The sequence below is a fragment of the Sebastes fasciatus genome, chromosome 18 (genome assembly GCF_043250625.1).
Source record: "Sebastes fasciatus isolate fSebFas1 chromosome 18, fSebFas1.pri, whole genome shotgun sequence".
Classification (NCBI taxonomy): domain Eukaryota; kingdom Metazoa; phylum Chordata; class Actinopteri; order Perciformes; family Sebastidae; genus Sebastes; species Sebastes fasciatus.
In genome coordinates, this window is record NC_133812.1 from 3,635,107 (window position 1) to 3,660,236 (window position 25,130).

The following is a 25,130-nucleotide window of genomic DNA, read 5'->3' on the forward strand; positions in this document are numbered from 1 at the left end:
CTGATGTTGACATCTGAGAGAAAAAAGTTCATGAACTGCAACAGGACACACGTCACGAAAATATACACAAGCTTACATAATGTATCTGCTTCCGTCTAATCCTCACTGGGTGCGTTCAACTTCTATTGCAGTACAGGGCCGATACATGGCAGCGTGTTGCCGCTGCAGCTATATCATGCATATAGTATGTTGCAAAAGCTTTTATATGAGCAGTTGCAGTGGATAATGCTGCCTTGGAGTTACATTACTTTACTGCAAAAATGAAAATGTGGGTGAAATTAAGTATGATGTGCACATTTCGTGGTCGGGCAATGTGACACTAAAGAGCTGGAGATGATTCTATGTTACAATAAATATAACTGTGTTTGATATCACACTGTCTTAAAGGACATACAATTTGTATTATAAGTTCTCTTTTTCTTTTTTTTATTCTTTGATAAACTCTTTTGTGCTAGAGATTTGGAGATTATCTTTCCAGACTACGGACCAGCAACCTTGCAGCTACACTAGTTTTGTAGTCATCAGACGCTACGTCCACACTTAGCCGAATTTTTTAAATGCTGTTTAAACAACGTGTTAGCACTGGCATTTTATGTCTACGTTGAACTGTAGGAAAACCACTAAGGGGTCATATGATAAAAAAAAAAAAATGATTGACAATCTATATGAGATCAGGTTGGACAACCTGATCTCATGTGAAGGCGTATAAATAGCACATTTTAAGGATCATTTCACACCACAGGGTTAACACTGCAAAGCGGCTTTTTCATACCTTTCGATTAAACTGCTGTCAGGCTGTTAAATAGACGTTATCAGTCGCTATAAGCCCCATAGATGTGGGTCAATAGAGAACTACTACACACACTAGTAGGATTTATCATTTATTCTCATGGTGGACATGGTCATGGTAGCGACCGTAGTAATTATGACAGGAGCAGAAGTGGAAGTCAGGCGCTGTAGTATAAACACATATTTTCACCCAGGAGACCAAAGTTTGCATCCCATGTGAAACCAACAACGTGTAGTTGTCTTTGTGTTCAGTTATTTTAACCCAAAACATAATGTTTTTCCCTCAACTTCACTTTTTTGCCTAAATCTAAAGAAGTTGTAGTTTTGTTACCTAAACCTAAAGAAGCCTTTTTGTTTGTATTCAAAACATGACGTTTCATTTGAAAGCAACACGTTCTAACATGTTTTTACATGTTAGAACATGTTGCTTTCAAGTTTTACTTTCACTTTTACAAAGTAGTAGGCGTAGTAGGCCCCTATTGACCCACATCTATGGTGCTTATAGCGACCGATAACAACTACTTAATGGCCTGATAACAGTCAAATCGTGTGCATTTCACAACCGTGAACCAATCGCGGTTTTATTTAAGCAAAAAAACTACGGTCACTGATGACTAAGCTGCAGTTATGTTAAGGACACAGAACCATTTAGTTAGGTTTAGGAAAAGCATCACGGTTAGGTTTAAAATAAATACGTAAACTAAGTAAAATAGGTATGTAAACAACGTAACATATGTACAGAAAACACGCCACAAATGTAATATAACTTCAAATAACTCAACTATCTCTGAGCGTTGCATATTCACGCGGATGCGTTTACATGGCAGTCAGTACAGACTACATGACGAACGGCGTTGTTGTTGTACACAAAATTATTTACAAATTGCCGTGTCAGTCATACGTCATTTGGTAAAACTGAGCTGGCAGCTTGGTCAGTAGCCCTACGCGTCAAACTATGACGCTCTACGTGGCCATAGTTATGGTAGGAGTAAAAGAGGAAGTCAGGCCACGTAGTATAAAGACTGATAAAGTCTGCGTAGGAAGAAGGTCAGCTGGATTTTGGGTCCAACAACACTTTCACCCAGGAGACCTTTGTTTGTGTCCCGTGTGAAACCAAAAGTCAACATGTGGAATTTTGAGTTGCGTAACATAGCCTACTTAACCATGTTACATAGATTGTGCAAAGTTATGTAACATTACTACGTCGCGTACATAACATAGCCTACGTAACAAACATACTTTATTTTAACCCAAACCACAATCTTTTCCTAAACCTAACCAAGTAGTTTACTGTGAAAACAGAAGTTTATTTTGGAAAGACAGTGTACACATGTAACAAGCGGAAATTGACACATGGAAAACTGACGCTGGAGGGCTACGAAGGGCGTCACAGCTTGAAACGTAGGGTCACTGACCAGGCTGCAGTATTTGACGGAGTGGGAATGTGTTGGCATTCTCAAATTCAGCTGGCTTAGTGTGGATGTACTCTGAAACTGAAAGTGGATTGGATGCGAGCTGCAATATTTGTCCGTACTCTTTAAGATGAACTAGATATAGAATTAGAAGTAGAGTTACCTATAATAATATTTCCACTTTCTCAATGCAGTACAACAACAACTTTCTATCATCATCCCATCATTTGTCAGCAACATTGCACAGTGTCACAAACTGTAAATAAAATAAAGATTTCACAGAGAACTCTAACTCACTGTTCTGTTCACATTCAGCAAAGGCTGATGGGACCCTCAGTCTCTAGTGAAATATATATTCATATACTTTTTCAAGTCTATTCATCGCCAAGAGTCTTCAGGACCTCTTTTTAGGTGGAGAGAGAAACAGCAAAAGAGAGAATTCTATGGAAGTAATTATCACAGCGGTCCTCAGCAGGGATTTCAGGCTACTTTAATAGGTTGTGAAGAAAAGCTATCTAAATGAAGGGTATAGAGTGGAGGGATACATTAAAAGGTAGGTAATGGTGCTAACAAGATTATTGATTTATTGACATATTTATTTATATATTTGGATAGTATGGAGAAAACTGCAGATATATTATATAACCTAAATGAAAACATTATATAGAAGTGATTGGTGCACATCATGAGAGCACACACCATGCATGCATGGTAATGATGTTTACGGGGGAAGACTGTTAGTGGTGGTGGTGGTGGTGTTAGGAAGGAAGGCGCTCAGGAGGGGGAGGATGGGGAAGGTGAGAAAGAGAGGAGGTAGGGTGAGAGGGGAAGAAGGTGGGATAAGCAGGAGGGGAAGCATGAATAATCTATTGGAGAATCACGACAGGATTAAGACAAGGTGGGAGCCAAAAATATCCCCGGCCAAGGCAGCTTGGCGCAATAACGCTGCAACGGAGCACGACGCGACAGCAGCCACTCCTGCTGCCAGTCTCCGTCAGCTCAGGAAGTGAAACGTTAGGGGGATTATAAAAAGCCACTATGATGTTGCCGTGTACAGTAAAACTTCCAGCATCGTGCAGTATAAAGCCCAGTCTCACACTAGTCCATCTACTTCTTCTATACTGCCAATAAGACACAGTAACTTGACGAGCACTTTCCTCCGTCACACAGATGGTTTTCTGAATCCGAACTTTGAAAATAATACTAGTTCCTCCCTGCTGAATTCTGACCATTTACTGATCTTTAAAAGGGCACTCCAGCAATTTTACACCTCAAATTCAGTTCACTTGTCATAGAGAGTACTACACATTGAAACTATTGAAACTAACATTGAAACTATGTGGAGTTTCAAAGATGTGGGCATTTAGGCATTTAGGGTCAAATGAAAGATGCAAAGTTGCATTATGGGAAGTGTAGTATCCAGCGTTTGGCTGGAGAAAGTCGGCCACTGCCCCAGGGCCCCAGAATCTAAAAGCCCAGCCTAGTCTCACGGCAAAGCGTGTCCCGCCCGTCCACCGGAAGAAAGCTCGTCAGTGTCAAGTTTTGTGTCGCCAAAAGGTGAATATTACACGGCTGAATGAAGGTGCAGTGTTATGAAGTGACAGTCGTCACGTTTTGTATGGTGACGGAAGCCTATCTTCAGAACTAGTTATGAAGTATATAAAGAGAGAAAGACCACTTATGGTGGGCGGGTTGGGTCCAACAAACACAGGACTTTAAAGCGGGAGACCCGTGTTTGAGGCTGGAGTTTCATTTTGCAAGTTAGGTTAGTGACGTTTGTCTGTTTCCGTACATGTTTTACTTAGTTTATGTATTATTTCAAGCCCATCCAAGAAATGTTCTCTAAACCTAACTAAGTGGTTTTGTTGCCTAATCCTAAATGAGTGGCTTTGTTGCTCCCTGCTGGTACTACACGTCTATACAGGCTTGTAATATTCATGCGAGGAAAAATGTGACATTAACACTCTGTCCTCTGGTGGACAGGCGGGTTTATTACATGCTTTGGGCCTGTAATCGGGTTGAAAAGCCCCAGGTTGTCTGTACGACAGTCACTTATTTGGTCGCTAATATGCACCACTGAAGAACAATTAAAAACTGCAATGGTAAAGGCCCTGAAGTGGCGCCCTTAAACACTGGCTTTACAGAGGGTCCCTGTACCTTTAAAGCCCCTGAAAACTTGATTTCAAATCTTTATATTTTCTGTGCAACATTTAATGTTCATGACCAAATAAGTAACAATCAATGTTAAAGTTGGGTCAAAAGCATTTTTAGTATATATTTAGAACTAGTTTTTACACTCACAAACTCAGCTAATCTGCTACATCAGGACTGTGTGGGTTTTGTTTATTCAGACTTCACAATTTGCCCAGCATAGGAACTAAAAGTCAGGTGACGTTGGCCTTGGATATATTCTTTTTTAAAAATCTGTCTCTCACAAGTCCCCCACCTTTATAGAAGTGCAATATTAACATGCTGGAGTAACCTTTTAATTTAAACATGCTATAAAATCTGCAACCCTGTCTCCTACAGAATTAAGTTCTCATACAACTAAACTGCATGCTAAATTATTATCCGAGGGAAATGTATTTTCTCCTGGATTACGGTCACAGTTTTAAACAGTTTTATACACGTGGTTAACGTTGTAAATTAAAACAAAACAAAAAAAATGCAGCAAAAATACTTGGTTAGGTTTAAGCATCAAACTACTTTGTTATGTTTAGGCAACAAAACTACTTTGTTAGGTTTAGACAACATAACTACTTTGTTAGATTTAGGCAAAAAAAAACTACTTGGTTAGGTTTAGGCAACAAAACATTTGTTAGGTTTAGTCATCAAAAATACTTGGTTAGGTTTAGGCAACAAAACTACTTGGTTAGATTTAGGCAACACAACTATTTGGTTAGGTTTAGGCAACAAAAGTGCTTAGTGAGTTTTAGACATCAACACTAATTTGTTAGATTTAGGCATCAAAACTACTTTGTTAGGTTTAAGGAACAAAATTGTTTCATTGAGTTTAGGCAATAAACTACTTGGGTTAAGTTTAGGCACAAAACTACTTGGTTTGGTTAAGACAACAAAACAACTTTGTTAAGTTTAGGCAACAAAACTATTTCATTGGGTTTCGGGAACAAAACTATTTCATTGGGTTTAGGCAACAAACTAGTTGGGTTAGGTTTAGGCAACAAACTACTTGGGTTAGGTTTAGGCCACAGAACTACTTTGTTAGCTCTAAGGAACAAAACTATTTTGTTGGGTTTAGGCAACAAACTACTTGGGTTAGGTTTAGACAACAAAACTAGTTGGTTAGATTTATGCAACAAAACTACTTTGTTAGGTCTCCAGCGTCTCCTGGGTGAAAGTCCTGTGTTTGTTGGACCCATTCACCACCCCGACCTCCTTCTCATGCCGAATCACCAATACGTCCGTGATGACGTATTGGTGATTCGGCATATATGTCAAATCAAACTTAATCCGTGACAAAATATGTTTTCTTCGAAACGTAATTCAAAATTCAGTTTTGTTGAATGGGAATTTTTAGGAGACAGGGCTAATTCCATTTTCTTCATCTGAACTTGATTTGAGAATCATTGAAAAATGAGAGTGGCAGTGTCTTGACGGTAATGGAGAAATCTAACCTTTTTGAGATAGAGTCACTTTCCTCTGAAACAAGCAAATCTGCATCTGTCACAACAGAGAGCCATTCTCTCAGTAAAATAAGCCAGTAAGACTCATTAAATCAGCAAAGGACTCAACATGAGCACAGTCCCCCTCCATTCATACGTCATCTCTCTTCACCAGAAAAACTTCCCTACTGCTGGAATCTTCTCAAATTCAAATGAGGGCTTACCTTCCGTTTTGCTGGCATCCTTTTTCCTTTATCTCTTCCTCCCCCTAACACTTCTCTCATCCTCGCCTACATTTCCTCTCACTCCCCCCCCCCCTGTGTTTCTCCCTGTGTCACTTCAGTCAAATGAGGTTAAATCTTCCTGCTGCTTGGTAAGAGGCAAAGATTAGCAAAACAGAGTTTAAACTCTGCCAACACCTAAGAAGGCAACCGGAAAAACAAGCAACACCCGAAGACTGAACTGATAATTTCCTGTTCTTCTTTGAAGAGTATACCTCGGCAACATGTGTGCATGTGTTTGTGTGCGATACAAAAGCCAAGCAGAGCTGTACACAGCTGAGTGACATTAGCATGTACATAACATAGGGAATGCCAACAGTGACTAGAGGTGGTGAGAATGGGATTACAATTCATTCTTTGGGAAAATCCCGACGTGTGAACCATAATTTCTGGGCCCAAACATGCATGCTCTTCTCTGTTTCATAGCGACGACATTATGTACAAATTCATAAGATTGTGAGTTATTGTCGTAAGATGAACAGTTATGAGAAAGGCAGAATTAACAGCATTTAGAAGCCTAAATTCCACGGTATTGTAACCATATCAAATGACAAGTTACCCTCCTATTTAATTCCACTCACCTACTCAAACAACACACAAACGACCGACAACATTTGACACCATTGTCATCTCATCACAGTGTAGTTTTACTGCACCTGGTTCTAAAGTACTTCTAACATACTTCACATTGATATCTCAGTCACAATGTAAGAAAAATACTCCACCTTAAAGATATCGACATCTGTATTGAAATCCCGGGAAACACATGTAAGGCAATGCCGCCGGTAATATGAAGAGCACAGACTTATGAAGCTACCAGGCGCTTACAACACTTAAAAGAGGAATACCACCCACTTTGAGAAACCATTGTAGTCAGGTACAGAGAGTCAGATCAGTCATCATCAGCATGCAAACCTCTGATTCCGAGTCAACCAATCTGAACTACATTTGTAAGATGTACTATAGCAGAAAATTTTAGTTTTATCTGATTTCTCTACACCCAGTTAATACTGCACATAATGTTCCCTTGACATATTAACTTCTTTCTATCTTCAAAGGTTGTTGGGGGAATATTTTCTGTCCCAAAAGGTCTCTTCTTAATGATAAAACAGTCACTTTTAAAGTACCTCCATGAAACACCTTGAGAACTTTGCTTGAAGGTTCTCCTTACCACAAAATTGACATTTAAAGTGAGACTATGGAACTTTTGATAGAGGAAATGACAAATCCTTCTTTTTGCAAATGTAAAGTTATATACAAAAGCCATACAATTCACCCTTACTTGGTTAATACACTGTATTGCAACCTTTCTTGCTCTGGCCAGGAGCTTCTAGTGGCAATTGTTAATGTTAGCAAGGTAAAGAAAAAGCAATTACACATTCTTCCTCTCACTAATGAAAAATGTCTAAGGAATAAAACGCAATTACACAATTCAGTACGCTTTAGTTTAGCCGCTGCAACCTCTCCTGCTCCAGCGTAGTCAGTAGTTTCTGGTGGTTCATGCTAGCTAATTAGGGCTAATCATACTGCACTTAGACCCAGGCTAAGTGATCTGTTAGCCTGGGGCTAAGAAAGCTTTCACACTGGCACAATCCCAGCACATTCCATTGTGAGCTAACCCCGATTTTAGCTAGGGCTTGCTGGCATTGCTCCAAAGCAGTGTTAGTCTTGAGTTTGTGGGGTTATCCCCTGAAAATAAGCTAAATACAAGGCTAAAAGTTGCCAGTGTGAAACAGGGCTAAAGTGGAAATGTTTGAAATTCTAAAATGCACATTTACTCAGGGATGTTTCAGATATGTTAAGAAACATAGGGGAACATTCCCCAACAATTTTGCCGATACAACCTTTCTTGCTCTGGTATGGCAGTTTGTGAAATAGTCACGAAACTTAATCTATTTGATTTGTGAACACAGACATGACATTCAACGACGTATATTTTGTGCGATTTCCTACAAATGTCTAGCAACACTTAATGCATGTGTCAATTTCCGCTCCAGCCTTAAAATAGTCTCAAATTAAAACTATTTTGTTAGGTTTAGGAAAAGATCGAATTGGTTAGGCTTAGGCAACAAAACTACTTAGTTAAGTTTAGGAAAAGGTCACGGTTTGGGTTAAATAAACAGTACTGAAAGTAGTAACCGGAAGTTACGTAAGAAATATATTAACGTTGACTTCTAGTTTCACATGGGACACAAACATCGGTCTGCTGGGCGAAAGTCCTGTGATTTTTGACCCACGCATCCCCCCCAACCTCCTCCCTACGCTGCGTTCACCTTTATACTTCCCGGTTCACAATTATGTGGATTATGTAAGAATTGATTTTGTGCTGACGATCACGAAAAAAATGGGAAATTTGTGTCTATGTACACAAATCAATACATTCAATGTCGTAACTATTTCACAAACTGGCTAATTTAAGGTAACGTTAGCCGACTTTAGACATAGCTACAGTAGTATAACTGACATTACTTGAGTCAGTTCAATTACTTGATGACTCCTTTATACCTGCTAAACACAGGTTTAGCATTTACCTATTTTCCATAACTGTCACTTGTAGACATGGTGGCCACTGTTGAGCGAAAGTTACATAGTCTCACTTTAATAAACGGTCTAGGAACCACATCTATTATCCCATTAGCCTATGTAAGACTAGTCTGTAAAGTTATATACCAGTCTTCATTTTGTCCTTAGGTTGTGTTATGTAGTTCTACTACATTACTAATTTTAAGCCTAAAATGTTAGCCTAAAAAGTTAGCCTCCCACAAAAAAATACAGCCTACCTGTTACAGCAACTGACAGTCAGTATGAACTGACTTTTTAGGGATCTATAGTGAGACATTACTTAGTAACCATAATGTGAGCATTCTTCTAACCTCAGTTCCGTAAGCAACAATTACTTCTGGGTACTTTGTGGTTTGAGGGAGTGCTGTCCATGCTAATAAGGACTGGACTGGCCTTTCCATAGGCCCACATAGCATATGTATCTTCCTAAACTGAGTGGTACACCCCTTTTAAGACACAGTATATAAGGCTCAGACTTTGGCAAAGTCAAACTGACCATAATCCTCCAAATACATAGAATAATAAGAGCAAACAACCGTGTATACTCTTACCAGAGTTACGTGGACACATTATAAACATGTATTTTATCCTTTTATCCTATGTGTTTGGGTCACAAAACTCAAATCAGGCAAGTTATACGAGACCATCGGTTAGATATGTTATATGGGCAAGGATAGGGAAACTGTAGCACAAAAATAGCTTTTTGACAGCAACACAAACCTCTAGGTATTGTTGCCATATTTTAGCATTTCAAATGAATAATGAAGTAAACAAATCATTATATAAACATACTGTAGATAGATAGATAGAGATAGGTGCACAATGTTGAAACTTTATGAAAAATGTTGAAGAACTGTATATGCCATTAAATAACAGGTTTGATGAATGGGGCGCACTAGAGCCTATTTTTTTTGGCTTTGTTAGTTGACATATAAGATAGATGAGTTGCAATAAAACAGCAATTTGTCCTCTAAGGCTGTGGTTGCAATGTAGATTATTCAACTAGCGAAGTGGTGATTGCATAATTTTATTGCCCTGTATTGTGGAAATATTGTGCTGTCCCTGGTTGTACAAACTGAATATGTGCTGGTGCGTGGGCAAAGGATAGGACATCCTATCTACCTGCCCAAACATTGACTTCCAAAATAACACCAAAGATTTTAGCATATTAATTTCTATTTTGCTTTTTGATGATCATGCATTGTACCCATTTAATGCCATATGGATATTTTAGCTATAATGTCACAGTATCACATACATTTTAGTTATGGTATCCCCATAAAAGACAAAAAGGGGCCACTACACACCATATTGCAGGAGCTTACAGTATGGATCCAATGAAACTGATTTGTTAACATTAGAAAATGTGCAACACTTGAAGAGGTATGGTCACCATTATCGCTTTTTGAAAAGAAGTGCTGCGTTCGTGGATGAAGGTTAGTTTTTACATGATGATAAAGCAAGTGAATAAATATGACTCAAACAACCTAAATGTACTACAAATGTATCGAAGTCAGACACAGAAACATATACTGAAAATATAATAAAACCTACAAAGCTTAGCTTTTTAGAGCAGAAAGCATATCAGCTTCAGGAGTATCTGGTACCTCATTAAATTTATTTTTAAAGCACACCAGACCAGTTTATCTTTTAAAGAATGAGGCTGGCAATATATTGTATCTTACTGTCAACAAATCCAATGAAAAGACCCCAAACCACCAATTGATCCTGTGTGTATCAAAGCCTGATATCTTATTCCTCTGGTCTATAGAGCTTCATTACTGAGTAGCATGCCAATTTTATATTCATAAGCTGCTGAAAATAGTCCTACAAATGCACCATTTACCCCTGTTTGAGTAACACTTGTCAACTACTGCAGTGCAAACCAATGGGAACCAAGCCTGTTTTCAGTGGGCTTGGGACAGAGTGCCAAAAATAGGGTAGGTAAGTCAGAGAGTATTGAGAGACGGACTGACACATGTTAGTTTTGGCCTTTTCAGGGGATTTGTTGACAATAGGAACAATTTTGAAGAATGCCAAGCTCATACTTTTAAAGGGTACAGTGTGTAGGATTCGGTGGCATCTAGTGGTGCGGTTGCAGATTGCAACCAACTGAATACCCTTCCGCTCATTCCTCCCTTTCCAAGACTGCGATAACGTGAGTGCAAAACCGTGGTAACGGCGTTCGCCTCGCTCGGAGACTATCCTTACCATAATAACACTACTTTAGGAGCAACGGAAGTCAGGCAGCGGCTGGCAGCACCACGGTTTAGTACTCTGCGGCTTACGATAGCGCAGTTTCACAAGCGCGTCGGAGAACTACGGTGGCCTTCAGGTAATGTAAAAATGCGAAAGGCTCTTACTAGAGCCGTTGTTTGGTTCGTCCATTCTAGGCTACTGTAGAAACATGGCGGAACAAAATGGAAGGACTCCGTGAAGAGGTCCCGCTCCTTATGTAGATATGAAGGGCTCATTCTAAGCTAACGAAAACACAATGATTCTTTGTGTCAGGTGATTTATACACTAATGAAAACATAGTTATGAATAGTTTATTCCATTTATGCTTATAGATCCCCCAAAATGCTACACACTTGCCCTTTTAAGCTGTTTTTTTTTTTTTGTCAAAAGAAGACCGAAGACACTATAAAGATGTGTTTTAAATATCGGATATCACATGCTGTTTCAGTAACCCATTGGTAAGACTCAGTGTGTTGCCATAGAGGAATACGTTCTATTCATTTCTAATGATGCTATTTAAATACACAGGTGCCTAATCAGACGGCATTCAGCATTGGGAATGTAAGGAAGCCGAAAAGTGGTGAATGTGGCGAAGTAACAGCAAATAGCTTTCTAGGCAGCAATGACAGGTTGCCTAAGAGGACACCAAGTATATTTAGGAATAATGATCCAGAAGAGTTAACAGCAATGCTAAATATTAAAATATTTGCCGCTAAGCTTGACCTGCCGAAGAGGAAACTGTAATAGCAGTATTTCAGACATAAATTGGAGATTCCATCTATATTCTGTAAATTTATAACCTAGATTTTTTATTAAAAGTGAACACCACAAAGTCTGATAGACTGTTCTGTTGCTAAAAAAGGACTGTTGAGTAATTAATGATTTCCTTAAATGTGAGGGCCAAGTAGAGAATATTGAGTCAAGACGCACAAAAAAACAATAAAATGGTGGCCACAGTTTCCCATATAAAAACGTGAATCATCAACAAACATTGACACTGCAGTGTGCAAGGAATACGATCTAGTATACTGGTAACATTCCACTGTTTATTACTGGCCTACTGTGTTCAACTTTTTTTTCCCTTTTTAATTCTTTTTTTTAAGAAAATTCTGTCATTAAAAATCTTTCTATAGTATAGTTTTTTTTCTTAGAAAATATAGAAAAGAGTAATTTACAGTTATTTTACACATGAAATATCCTCTGGCTTTTTGTTTTGGAACAGATATGACTAATTTTGTTCTTTTGCAGCACATGGTGTTACAGAATATGCATCGAAACAACAAACATAAGTCACTACAGTGTAGCAAAAAAAATTAAAAAAAATTAAAAAAAACGCAGACTTCATACAGAAAAATTAAATACATGCATACATACAATACAGTGCCATGCAAACACAGTTCATTTTTGGGAAGTAAATTATTTAAGATTTGCATTTCTTTCCCGTGTTTCAAACTTTTCATGCCTTCTTGCTATACATACATGACATCGCTTTTACATAATGTGACGTTCACTGCAGCTGCTGCAGGAAGTGGCTTGCCAAAAACTGCCAAAAATGCTTGGTTGATGAAAGTTATAAGGTTCTTAACGTTGACAATTCAGCACTTAAGATGACTTTCTAACTCCACAAAAGCAGGAAATTTGTCTGTGGTAAAGTATGACAGGTAAACGATGATTCTTTTCCACCTTTGCATCTCATTTGTTCGTTAATTTACACAAGAAGTGGGTTCAACAGCCTTTTTGATAGTTAATGATTTGCCACTTGGATCTTCTTCCCTCACGCGCTCCTTTGTCAAACACATATTTCTCACGGACATTTGTTCCAATATGAATATAATAATCTAACCCCAGCTGCCTGGTTATCTGTCCTTTGTGAGTGCCATTCACTTTCTCAGTGGCACCATGAAGAAAAGAGACAGCAGTGTCCCCCTCAATGACAGCCTCGCCGATCCCCTATGACGGTATTGACTGATCTGCAATCAGCCACATCTGCTCACATATGGGGCCTCTCTATCACATGGCACCAGCTAAGATCCGCCTGCAAGGAGGTCAGTGTGAGATTGGTATCCATCAGAGCTGCTGACCTTGAGTGTGTTTGTTTTGGGACTGCAACAGAGATTCTTTGGCACATCTAGATAATACTGTTTACCCTCTGGGGAGACGGCAGCCATTTTAGACTGCTATAAGACTGAATTTTGAAGAAAAGTATTTGTGGAGTAGAACTCCAATTTTTCGATGGGATTTTATTTGAAGTGTTAAGGCCTTTACACAACGGGGCATGACGAATCAACAACGCAAAAATGAGAAATATTCGCCTGTGAATATTATATGTCTAGGGCGTTTATTGTGAAAAGTAAGAACGGAAAGAGTGGATCTGGTATGTGCTGCCTTTGTCAAGGTTCGAAGGAGTAATACAAATTGCAATCTTGGTTCGAAATACGAAGCCTCCGTGTTGTTGTTGCATAAACATAGGCGCAATTCGTTACAACATGATTGGTCGATGCCGTTATTTGAAAAAAACAACAAAAAAAAAACGTTGCCGGTGTGCAAAGGCCTTTAGCTCTAGGCCTATAGGTGGCAGTGGTGGTCTGCACCTTTGCAATGTTCCCAATAGAGAGCCGAAGTCTTGAAGTCACTTCCAGCATAGATGCTGTTCCACTACTGTAGCTTTCGTAGCTCAATAGAGTGCTACAGAGTCCTAAAACCCGGAAATGAGTTAGCATTTTAGCACTTCTGGTTCCCTCGTCTGGAAGTCAGTGGGTTTTTTTGAATAGTTTTTTATTTAGATACCTGAAATAAGGTCTGTGGTTAACACAAGCTTAAGAAATTTTAGCGTTTTGTTCGACAACATAAAATACATTAATAAATACCCCACTCTTTTGAAGCCTTTATGTGTCTTAAAAAAGGCGGATGCTAACAAGTGGCTAAATGAGACTGCTAAACGTCATCACGCCGACTCGTCCGCCTCGTTGTGCTCATGCGACTGTGGTGTAGTTCGTCTATACCCTAAAGTTAGCTTTTTCTTCTAGCAACTGAATTTACACTTCAAAAATTATTAAAAACGTTAATTTGGGAAGAGATACATATGATACAACATATCTTGCTGAACAAAACATGTACGTAACATAAACGTGTGTTTGCCACAGAGCTTATTTTATGCAATAATCCAAAACCCAATGGAAAAATCCCATTGGCTTTTTGTCGAGGGAACCAGGGCGATGCTAACTTCCTGGTTGGCCTACAAAAATACGTCATCCCTGGAGCACTCTATGGAATCTCTCATTGAGGATTTCTTTGATTGGCCTTTCTGAAAAAGTGAAATGCTTTCCTGGGGTTCATTGTCCATATTCTAAGATCAACAAGTGTCGTTTATAGTACCTGCTTTTAGCATTTGAACCCTTGATGATGGTAAAAAAATTATTTGTTTACGTTTAAAAAAATCTGTTAAAATCATACAAATTTTCAAGCATGGCCTTTGGCATATTGTACATCATCATAACTGTTTCTTCCTTAGCTAGTATCTGTCATATCCAGTCTGTCAAGCTGTTGATATTAACCCACGATGGTCTTAGGCTTGGGGGGTTCATTAAAACAGCGTGTTTTTAGTCATGGTGGGGCCTCGGAACATGCTGAGAAATACATCTTGACAAATTATCACCTCAAAAAACTTAGCATGTACTAGCAAGCAATTGCTTATTTACACATCCAGCAGATAGGAAGCAACGTTAGCAATCATTTAGCGTTGTGTTTCTGATCGCCTGACCAATGTGAGTCCAATATTCACTGTTCTTCAAGCTCTGTTTTTGGTCTCCACCAACTCCTGAGGGGACATATGTGGCTCTTTAGCCGCTAAATGCTTCACTATGTCCACCAACTTTGTCTGTCTGCTGTTTTGTTGCTGGGAAGGTAGCGAAGAGAGGGTATATCATAGCTTTTTTACAGGAAAAAGCTGCCTGAAGGAAAAGAGGTTGATGATAATAGCGAGAGTGAACCATACGGTTAGGTTGCTGGCCACAAAATAATGGACTAGAAGATGCTAAAACGCTCTGCAGAAAAGAGGGGAACTGCAGAGTTGGGTGATAACTCTGTGACCTTTTCGATCAACCCCATGTCTCCTTTGATGTCAACGTAAAAATATTGATTAGTGCAGCTAAACAATGATTGTGCATTTTTCTTTTGAAAACGTACTATCCGTGTCTAGAAAAATGGCGTGAACGACATACAAAGGTTATGTTGTAGGGCTGGACTCTTACTAATTTGTTTTGTTACAAATGTCAATGATTTTGAACAAGGTTTTCTTACTTCTGGAACAAAAACCCGGAGGTTCTAGTTTCATTTCGACTCTCTTCAGTCTCTCACACTATTCAGAGACCGTGTACTTAACAAAAGGTGCTTAATTTAAAGCCTGCTTCACAAACCTGAACAACATTAAATAGCAATCATTTAAATTAGCTTGAATAATTCATAAGTCATGGTTGATTTATATGAAAGTTCAAACTTACTGAGACTTTTTTGTTGTTATAGAACTCTGTCAAAAAAAAAAAAAAAAAGAATCTGTACACTATTTGGCACAACTGCTAGTTTTGAAACACATTCAGAACTTTCCAATTACCAGTGCCATGCCAGTAAGCGTTTGCAAGTGGATTGCAGAGACATTCATACTCTCACAGAAACTTTCCATTGTTTATCAACCTGCTAGAAAGTTCAATATTTCAAGCCTCGGAAACACTTCACTTTTGGTTTTTACTGGTCTGGTGCGAAAGCAGTTTAGGATTTACTTAAGTCATACTCAGACACTGCTGCACGACAGTCACTTATCACTTCCTCTTCATACGCTGCAGCCCACTGCAGTTCCTTTTTGCCATTGCCTACGACCCCTTGGAATAAAGCAGAAATATTTGTCTCCTGCTAATATAAACCTCGACAGTTCTATTCACACGATGCAATGTGCAAGATAATTCTTCATAATGGACACAGTGTATGCCATCTGCCCGGTTCAGCTGTTCAGCTATTTTTAATGTCACAGAAAAGCATGCGGTGTGCTTTCCACGGTTCCTCTCTTTTCCACGGAATTTGGTATGGTATCTTTTTGCTGTTATTAAGGTGTGCGGAGTAAGGTGCGTGCGCAGTCGTCTCCTGCACAGTTTTCACACTTTTGTATGATCACACTAACCCCTTTCACCAACTTGTCCTTGGCTTAACAGACTGCTATGTTCCTCGCTCAGTTCTTTTGATAGCAGGAGATGAACATAGAATTGCTAATATTTAAATGGACTAACGTACCGTTTGTTTAGAATTTACTTGCAGATTTAGCAAGCGTAAGTTCTGAGAACTAACATACCAAATAGTTGGGAAAGAGCTTTAGAATTGTGAGCATTTTGCAGTTTGTGCAAATGAGATACACTGTCCAGACTGAAGGACTGAATGACTGACCAGTGGGGCTGCGCTCTACTCTGGCCAACTTAGCTGCTATTGGTTGGGAGTGACCAGTTCCCACTCCTCAGGGGACATCTCGGACTCCCCCTGCACCTCAAGAGGCGCCTCGCCATTGGAGAATACCTATAATCCACCAATAACTGACGGATAACCACTGATACTCATTGCTAAAATTACAAACTACTCAGACGTTTGTCACGTGATCAGGATTCTCCCTGACTTCGATGCACTCTATCTCCTCCCTTTCCCTTTCCCTCTCCCGCTCCCGTTCCCTCTCCCTTTCCCGCTCTTTACGCTTGGCCCGTTTCTTTTTCTTGTGTCTCTTTTTTGACGGCGGGAAGAAGGTCAGGAAGACGGGCAGGATGACGAAGCAGTGCAGCACTGTGCAGCCCGCGGTGAGGAGGGAGCACTTGAACAGTGTGTAGGTCAGATTGGAAGGCACAAACACCAGGGGCATGATCCCGATCACAAAGCAGGATGTGTTCTGCAGGATGGCTGCCCCGTGCTCCTCCAGTGCCAACTTGATGCACTGCGTCCTTGTGTGCTCGGTGGCCAGCACAAAAGTGTACAGGTGGGGTACACAGTGATCCATGGCGAAGTTGAGGGTATAAATAAGGCACAGGATTGAGATGCTGTCCATGCCGACATTCCAGAGGGTCATCAAACCCAAGACGCCTAGCTCCACGGACGTCACCGTGAGGATGAGCCAGAAGTTTCCCAAGGGGTTGATGACCAGGAAGAAAGTGAGGATGAGGATTGTGAGTACGCTGAAGCCTGAGGTCAGGATGGGCGAGATGACGGAGGAGCTGTAGCGGTCCATGAACACAAACGTAGGGTTGAAGGCAATGAACTTGATGCTGTTGATCAGCATCAACGGACGAAGCTTTTCCAGAAGCTCCACCACCTCCTCTCGCTTCTTCTCCGTCGTCCGTGCCACCAGGTACATCCGTGAGGCGATGATGTCGTATTCATCGGTCTCGCGGTTCTTGGAGAATATGATGTCCTCGGTGAAGTGCTGGTACTCCGGGCTGCGCAGGAAGGAGCCCTTGAGGATGGTGATGAAGTCGCTCTTGGTTGATGCGCTCACGTTCACCACCCGCAGGTAGTGGAAAAAGTTGTCCATCCAAGAGATCTTGTTGAAGCCATGACTCAGAGTCTTCAGGTGCTCCTGCACCGTGGAGTTCCAGTACTCGATGGGCTCGTAAATGTAAAACCCAATCACGGGACTGTAGTTGCTGAAGTATTTCTGCTGGGTCAGCGCGTACGAAACACTCGGAGAGTTGCTAGACAGCAGGTTCACGACATTTGATCCATCACTGATTTGTAAACATCCCATGAACGAGAAAGAGGCGTAGATGAGATATAGAATGACCACAAAGGGTTTGACGTAGGTGTTGGTAATCCACTCTGTGTAGTGCTCGCGCAGGAAGTGCTGGATGAAGTGATTCTGATAGGGGACGCTGTCGTGGTGCGTGGACAAGTCGTGGCCGTCGCTCATCATGGTTTTAAACCACGTGGGCTGGCGGTCCAGGTACTCCACTGAGGGGATTTTACAACAGAAAACACTGTGGTAGCGGTTCTGCTCCAGCTGTCCGGCAAACACCAGGCAGGAGCCGTAGAACGAGAAAACGTAGAAGTAGTTGACCAGGATGGCGACGCACATACTCTGGCAGAAGATTTTCACCGACTCGATGTTGGTGAAAGGGCTAGCTCCCATGCCAAAGGTGATGATGTAGAGTGAGCTGGTCATAGTGTAGCACACCATCACGTCGGCGAAAGCGTCCGCCACGCGCTCCTTGAACGGGAGGTTTTCCCTCGTTCTCCTCCAGCCTGCCAGCAGCTCAAACACCCCTTTGGTTCCATGGCCTAGAAGAAAAAAGAGAGAGAACTCAGTAAGAATTCTGTTTGCACTGATGTATTAGCACTGTGTACATCAAACATGACATAGTCTGGAAAAATGGTTCTATTTGCATGATATAATCATTCCTAGGAAGTGAAATGGTCCATGTCTCAGAAGGATTTCAGAAGCGACATTTTTGTGCCACCGACTACTATCATTATTAGAATACTACGGATTCCTAAAACTACATATTTGTGACCCGCTCTATCAAAATGAGTCGGATGTCGCGGCAGTGCATTCTTGTAAAAACACGTTTTTTTATGAAAAAGTGTGTTTTGGGTTGTTTTGTTTTTTTATGCGTTTCTGAATAAATAAAGTCTCAGCTTTAATACAAAGTAAGAATCGATGTAAAATTCAAATGATAAGTCTAGTTTTGAAGCTCTTAAACATAACGTTGTCATAAAGTTTTTACCGGAAGTCTGCTGTATTGACTCGGCTCAATAGAGCTGGTTGACAGAGGAGATAACGGGCTTGACAAGATGAATTCACGTGAGGAAAACATCGCTCGACTTTTAAATTAAATTCATGTTAGAGGTGCTACATCTGACGACAACTGGACCGACTTAAATTCAGATTATTTCACCGCACCGGGTGATGAGGACAGCGGGTGCGCCGAGTCGGGTCGGACACCCGGCTAACGCTAGAGGCTAGGCTAGCTCTCAATCCACTGATCAGGACGGAGAAAGAAAGTTGGAGGAAGGCGAGGAGGAAGATATTCCACTCATGGCTGAGCCGATGGTGGCACGAAATGTCTCTGATTATAGTTATTAAATCAGGACAGTGTTAAAGAGACTGAGATCGCCCGGCCGGGAGTACCAGTGTAGCTGCAAACTGTAAAACAGCGCCGCTCTCTACACCGGAGGAGATGAGAGAAGACGCGACCAGATGAAAGAAATGACTGATGGTAAGTTCTTATAGTTAAACTACACTATCCTTATTTTATCCGTTTGTTTTAAAGACTTTTAAATCACTATAGAGCAGGCTAAGAAGCATTAATAGCAGCTACTAATGTGTGTGTCTATAGGTGTCTGTCTGTCTCATGTGTGTCTCTCAGGTGTCTGTGTCTCATGAGTGTCTCTGAGGTGTCTGTCTGTCTCATGTGTGTCTCTCAGGTGTCTGTGTGTCTCATGAGTGTCTCTGAGGTGTCTGTCTGTCTCATGTGTGTCTCTCAGGTGTCTGTGTGTCTCATGTGTGTCTCTGAGGTGTCTGTGTGTCTCATGTGTGTCTCTCAGGTGTCTGTCTGTCTCATGTGTGTCTCTCAGGTGTCTGTCTGTCTCATGTGTGTCTCTGAGGTGTCTGTGTGTCTCAGGTGTGTCTCTGAGGTGTCTGTCTGTCTCATGTGTGTCTCTCAGGTGTCTGTGTGTCTCAGGTGTGTCTCTGAGGTGTCTGTCTGTCTCAGATATGTCTCTCAGGTGCCTGTCTCCTAGAAACTATTATTATTAAAAGGGAAATGTTGTGAAGTGTTTAATTCATTGAAAGAAGCGTTGTATCTGAACATAATCCAGGCAGCTGTTACCTCCTCACCACACCAGGTTTTATGAAAACAATATACAAATGTCATTTCTAGGAGACAGGGACAGGGACAGACAGGGTTGCTGTGAGAGACACAAAAGGTGAGGATATCATTTTAAATAGCAAAAGAAATAGCTTAACATATAGTCAAATGATATGTTGTATATTAATCTGATATCACATGGTGAATAGGCTATGTTTCTGAATATAGGGCTGTATTAATATGATAATGATCAGGCCTCATTCAACAATGATTCAACATGATTTAGCCAGCCTAAAATCTTTGAGATGACTTGATTTTTCACTTTATGCTTTTCACTTTATGTCATTTTGTAGATGAGAAACATCGGGATCTCCTTGAGAAGATCAGCTCCCATATGACCCTGTCAAAGGATACAGTGAGCTGCAGGAGAAGCCAGCAGAATGAGTACAGGCAACACATTTCATAGTCTTTCTATTATATCTATATTTCTATTATGTATTATTTTATATAATATTGTACATACATAATATGTACATAATATTTGTTCATATGCTATCCATTTTCTAGTATGTTTTTTTATTGTTTGGATATGGACTTGTAAGTTTGTGCATGTACCTGTGTGCACATGGCTCCATATTTAATATTTTTAATTATGTATTCTTCATATAATTATTATTATATTGAAATAAACATATATACTATATATTATATCATATGTACAGTATATTGTTTTATATTTTATAAATTTTATTCCATACATTTTGGATTCTTTTCTACATGGACTTCTAGCCCTATCTACTGTACTGCTTGTGGTCATACGCGTGCACGTGGCCACGTGCACGTCACGTGCTCGTGACTATGTGCACATGTATGTATGAAAGTATGTGTAGGCTAAATTATGAAATGTTGGGTGTCACTTTTGACCAAAACATATTGTGTTCATTTAGACTTGAGTCTTAATAAATGTGTTTTAATCAATGCAAAAAATGGCTGAAAATGAATTCTTATCTTTAATGCCCTTTTTCTCAAAAGTAATGTTTCATGACAGTCGAACTTTGAAAGAGCATATCTCATTGAATATTTGGCGTAGAAAGATAATCTTGGGTATTGCCATAAAGCTGAGACTTTCCTCTTTACAGTCAGATAGATAACTCAAAATGTGTTTTGGGGTCAATGTGACTCATAATGATGGAGCAGGTCACATTTGTGATTGAACTGAGCTGCTACACCATATCTGAATACCCGCAATGTCCCCGGTTCAACTTCAACTGGGGACTTTTGTTGCATCTCATACCCCTCTCACTCCCCAAGTTCCCATTTCCTGTTTGGGTCACAGCTATAATCTATTCAATATAGGCAAAAGTCGCTAATTCTACTGTAGATGTTAACTTTTCCTTTAATTTTTCTTTGCAAGAAGAACTGCTTTATACACGAACCAAAGCAAGCTCAAAAAGTTGACCCTGAAGAGCAGGAAACCACGTCTTTTCGGCATCATAACACCCAACACTTTCATGTTATCAGTTGGCCTGCATGCAATGTACAGTATGTTGTGTTATAGAGTTGCAGAGTGGGAGCAGTTATTTCAGACATCCAGGGCTCCAGTCACAGTCCTGTTCATATTCTGCAAAGATGCTCTTAGACGACCTGCAGCTGGAACAGTTCCGATAACTTGGATGGGTGTGAAACTCTCCTGTTCAGTTATCACTCCAAAAAAAACTGTAGGAAAAATATACCACTAACTACGAAATTTAAATGGCCTTGCCCCAAATTACATCAAGATCTATTGACCCCCTACGTGCCTGGGCGTTCCCTTAGATCAGCGGATGCAGCTCTGCTGGTTGTTCCCAGATCTCGGCTTGTGACCAAAGGGGACCGAGCCTTTGTGGATAGAGGCCCCTCCCCCCGTAAACATGGACCCAAACTGTTGCCTAGCAACGCAATTCCATTGCAATTCAATTGCAATTCAATTGAAATGCACTAAAACGGAGCGTTTCAGACAGAGGGTAAATACAGGTATATTTAGGCAGATAGTACGAGGAAAATTATGTGTTTTTTGAACATCACCCTCTGTCTGAAACACTCCATTTTAGTGTATTTAAAACGGAATTGCGTTGCTAGGCAACAGCTTGGGTCCATGTTTACTTCCTGTCAGCTGATGTTATTCACATACACTGCAACAGGAAATAAACTGGGACACATTTAGAATGTTTATGTTTAAAACCGTGTAATGCTCTAAATGTTGTATATTTGTGACATCACAAATGGACAGAAACGGCTTGTTTCAAACGCACAATTTCTAAATACGGGCTGTGTGTTTTTTTCCGTATATTGAGCGTTTAACAATATTTATATAGCACTTAAACCTGCTTTATAATATAAAAGACATGAAAATCGTACTTTTTACAATATGGGACCTTTAATGTTAAATCAGCCAGTGTCTTCACATCAATCTCTTGGTAGCGTTTACAAAAAGGATTTGTTTGGATAGGATTTTTGACATGACGTTTGGAGGGCTCAGTGATCAACTAGCTGGCATCACAATTGACTGGAGCGTATACGTAAGAGCAGTATATACTGTATGTCAGGGTATCTGCTGATGTTAGCTGTCCAATGTGAACCCTAGAGACTGCCATGTCCCCTTCAATACAAAACTGCCAAAGAGAATAAACAATGTACTGATGTTTTTGGTATTTTCACCATGTACCAGCAAGGCTGCTAAACAGTTTTAATGTGACACACGACAGATTAAAAAAATTAAATTTTTGGTTTGACTGCTCTAATGGAGACACAGGCCTTCCTTTTCTCTTCTGAGATAGAGTTGCGCACAGTCTCTACTCTCTACCACGCATCAGCAGGCAGCATCCAAATCTGTCTGCAGCAGGCCCATTCATGTGAGTCAAATCTGTGGGATTTTTTCACCAGTCGAAAAATATAGACATGAATACACAACGTTCAAAGGCATACGCTCCATAGTGCAAAATCTCCCACACAGGAACACCCGCCCACCCACGCGCACTGTTCATTTATTTGTAAAATGCCGGAGCTGCATTCCTAACGAGGGGGAAACTGCTGCGAGGGAATGTGCTATAAATTTCTGAACACTGGAATCAATTTAATGTTCCTTCCACCGTGTTAATATTTCAGTGCAAGTGAACACTGGATTTGGCCCATGCGCATGTTTCTCAGCCAACATTTAAAGGTCCCATTTTGTAAAAAGTGAGATTTTCAAGTATTTTATATTATAAAGCAGGTTTAAGTGCTATATAAACACTGTCGAAGTATCAAAACACTTAATTCAATGGAGAAATACACACAGACCGTATTCAGAAACTGTGCGTTTGAAACAAGCCGTCCATTTCCATGTCCATTTCTGATGTCACAAATCTACAATATTTAGACCATTACACAGTTTTAAACGTTAACACACTAAATGTGTCCAAGTTTATTCCTGGTTGCAGTGTATGTGAATGTCATCAGCTGACAGGAAGTACACATGGACCCAAGCTCTTGCCTAGCAACTCAATTCCGTTGCAATTCCGTCAAAATCCGTCTAAAACGGAGTGTTCCAGACAGAGGGTAAATAAAGGCATATTCAGGCCGACAGTATGAGGAAAATAAAGCTTTTTTTTTAACATTACAGCATGTAAACATGTTCTACTAGAAACAGTATGAACCTAAGAATGAGCATAATATGGGACCTTTAAAGCTTCTTTTCAAATCTAGCAGGTGGACAGGGAAGTCAGAGGGACTGCTACCCCTTGACGACATTGTAAATTTGTCCGATACAGAGAGAAAAAAAAGTTAATTAACTATAAAGGATTAGGTCTTTGTAATGAGTTGGCTAGATGGCTGTTCCTGCTTTTAGTTTTATTAAGCTGCGCCGCAAGTCAATTAGTTAGCATCAGTTGGTTTAGAGGGTGTGGAGAGGAAAGGAAATTCATGCCCATGGTTTTTCTGACATTGCACCAGGGGCGTCCGCATGCGTTTCCCTTCACCGGTTACCAAATAGGATGTTAAGTAGCGTGTCATTTTTTTTTTAGACGTGATTGGAAAAGCTCTGGGATTCATTACAGTGATTGATTGGTGGCAGCAGGAGGTGGATAATAACAATGAGCCCATCTGGTAAAGTGTCCCTGGTTACTATCATCACTAACACCACTGAAGAAGAATTCTAACATGTTTTTTTTTACCGATGCAAAAACTAGCACTTTTGTGTAATAAAATTGTTTATCTTTGGATGTATTCATTCACTTACATTACAATATATTGTATCAGTAGTTGTACAAATAACAGGTCCTTCGATAATGTATACTTTCAGATACAGTAAAACATTTAAAAAGGCATACATTTTCAGTGATGTTTGCTGATTGGGCTGCAGCTGTTTATTTTCAATATCAATAGAGTGCTGCAGGGAGGAGTTCTAAAACCCAGAAATGAGTTAGCATTTTAGGACATCCAGGTCCCCTCGTCTCGAAGTCGATGGGTTTTTAGTTAGATGCCTGAAATAAGGTCTGTGAGATTTTAACATTTTGTTCTACGACATAAAATACATCAATAAATATCCCACTTGAGAAAGGCAGTAAATCATCACATCTAAGAAGCTGGAACATACACATTTGATTGATTTATGAAAAAACTTGTGGATTAATTTTCTGTGTTTTTGCATATTTAGCCCTTTTATTTCAAATTGGGTATACTTTACTTTTTTTTTTAAATATTTTCTACCTTCAAGACAACCACTTGTTTCCATTTGTTTCACCACCGACAGCTGTTGGTCACAGATCGTTTCAGTATGGCATGAAACTTCTAGAAAATGCGAAATTTGCCTGATTCAGGTAGCCCTTCCTGCAAACTATCATGTCTACTTTAACATCAACATATAAAAGCATGCTAATGTAATAAAGTATAATTTGTTGTAGATTGGATAAAACATTCAAAAACACTGGTCAGACCTTTCAAACAGACCTGATCTACAGTAGGACACATTGAGTCTGTAATGGTTTTATCAAGTCTGCTTTCTAGTAAGAGCAGAGCTCGTTTTTTGTCAATGATAGAGAGGGAGATTTCACACCTGTCTTGTCTCTCTGTGGTACTAGCTTTGTCTTTGAAAGCTCCATGCTAGAGCAGTGAGAAGAATCCCAATTAGAAGGAGATGAGAGAGAGAACTGAAAAAAATCAGCTCGCTGGGGTGATGTGTATTCACACCCATGTCAAACTAAGACAGGCGCTCCAGCGGGCAACATGTTTGAACTCAGCAACGAGAACATCAAGGATGGCACCCTGCATCTCTGCATGTTTAGTGGATATAAAAAAAATTGTTGCTTTCTCACATATTTCCATCAGTCTATCAGGACATTAAAACATGTATAGGTTTGTGATGGCCATTCCAATGTTCAC

General features: G+C 40.1%; 1 protein-coding gene across 1 annotated transcript in view; it reads right to left on the reverse strand.

Annotated features, from left to right (window-relative positions):
* Positions 1-1,175: 1,175 nt before the first annotated feature.
* ptchd4 (patched domain containing 4) overlaps positions 1,176-25,130 on the reverse strand; it is a 77,344-nt gene continuing 53,389 nt past the window's right edge. The window contains exon 3 of the mRNA XM_074615623.1: positions 1,176-18,204. Coding sequence (XP_074471724.1) covers positions 16,523-18,204 — 1,682 coding nt within the window. The 3' untranslated portion in view covers positions 1,176-16,522. The remainder of the gene's footprint in view (positions 18,205-25,130) is intronic.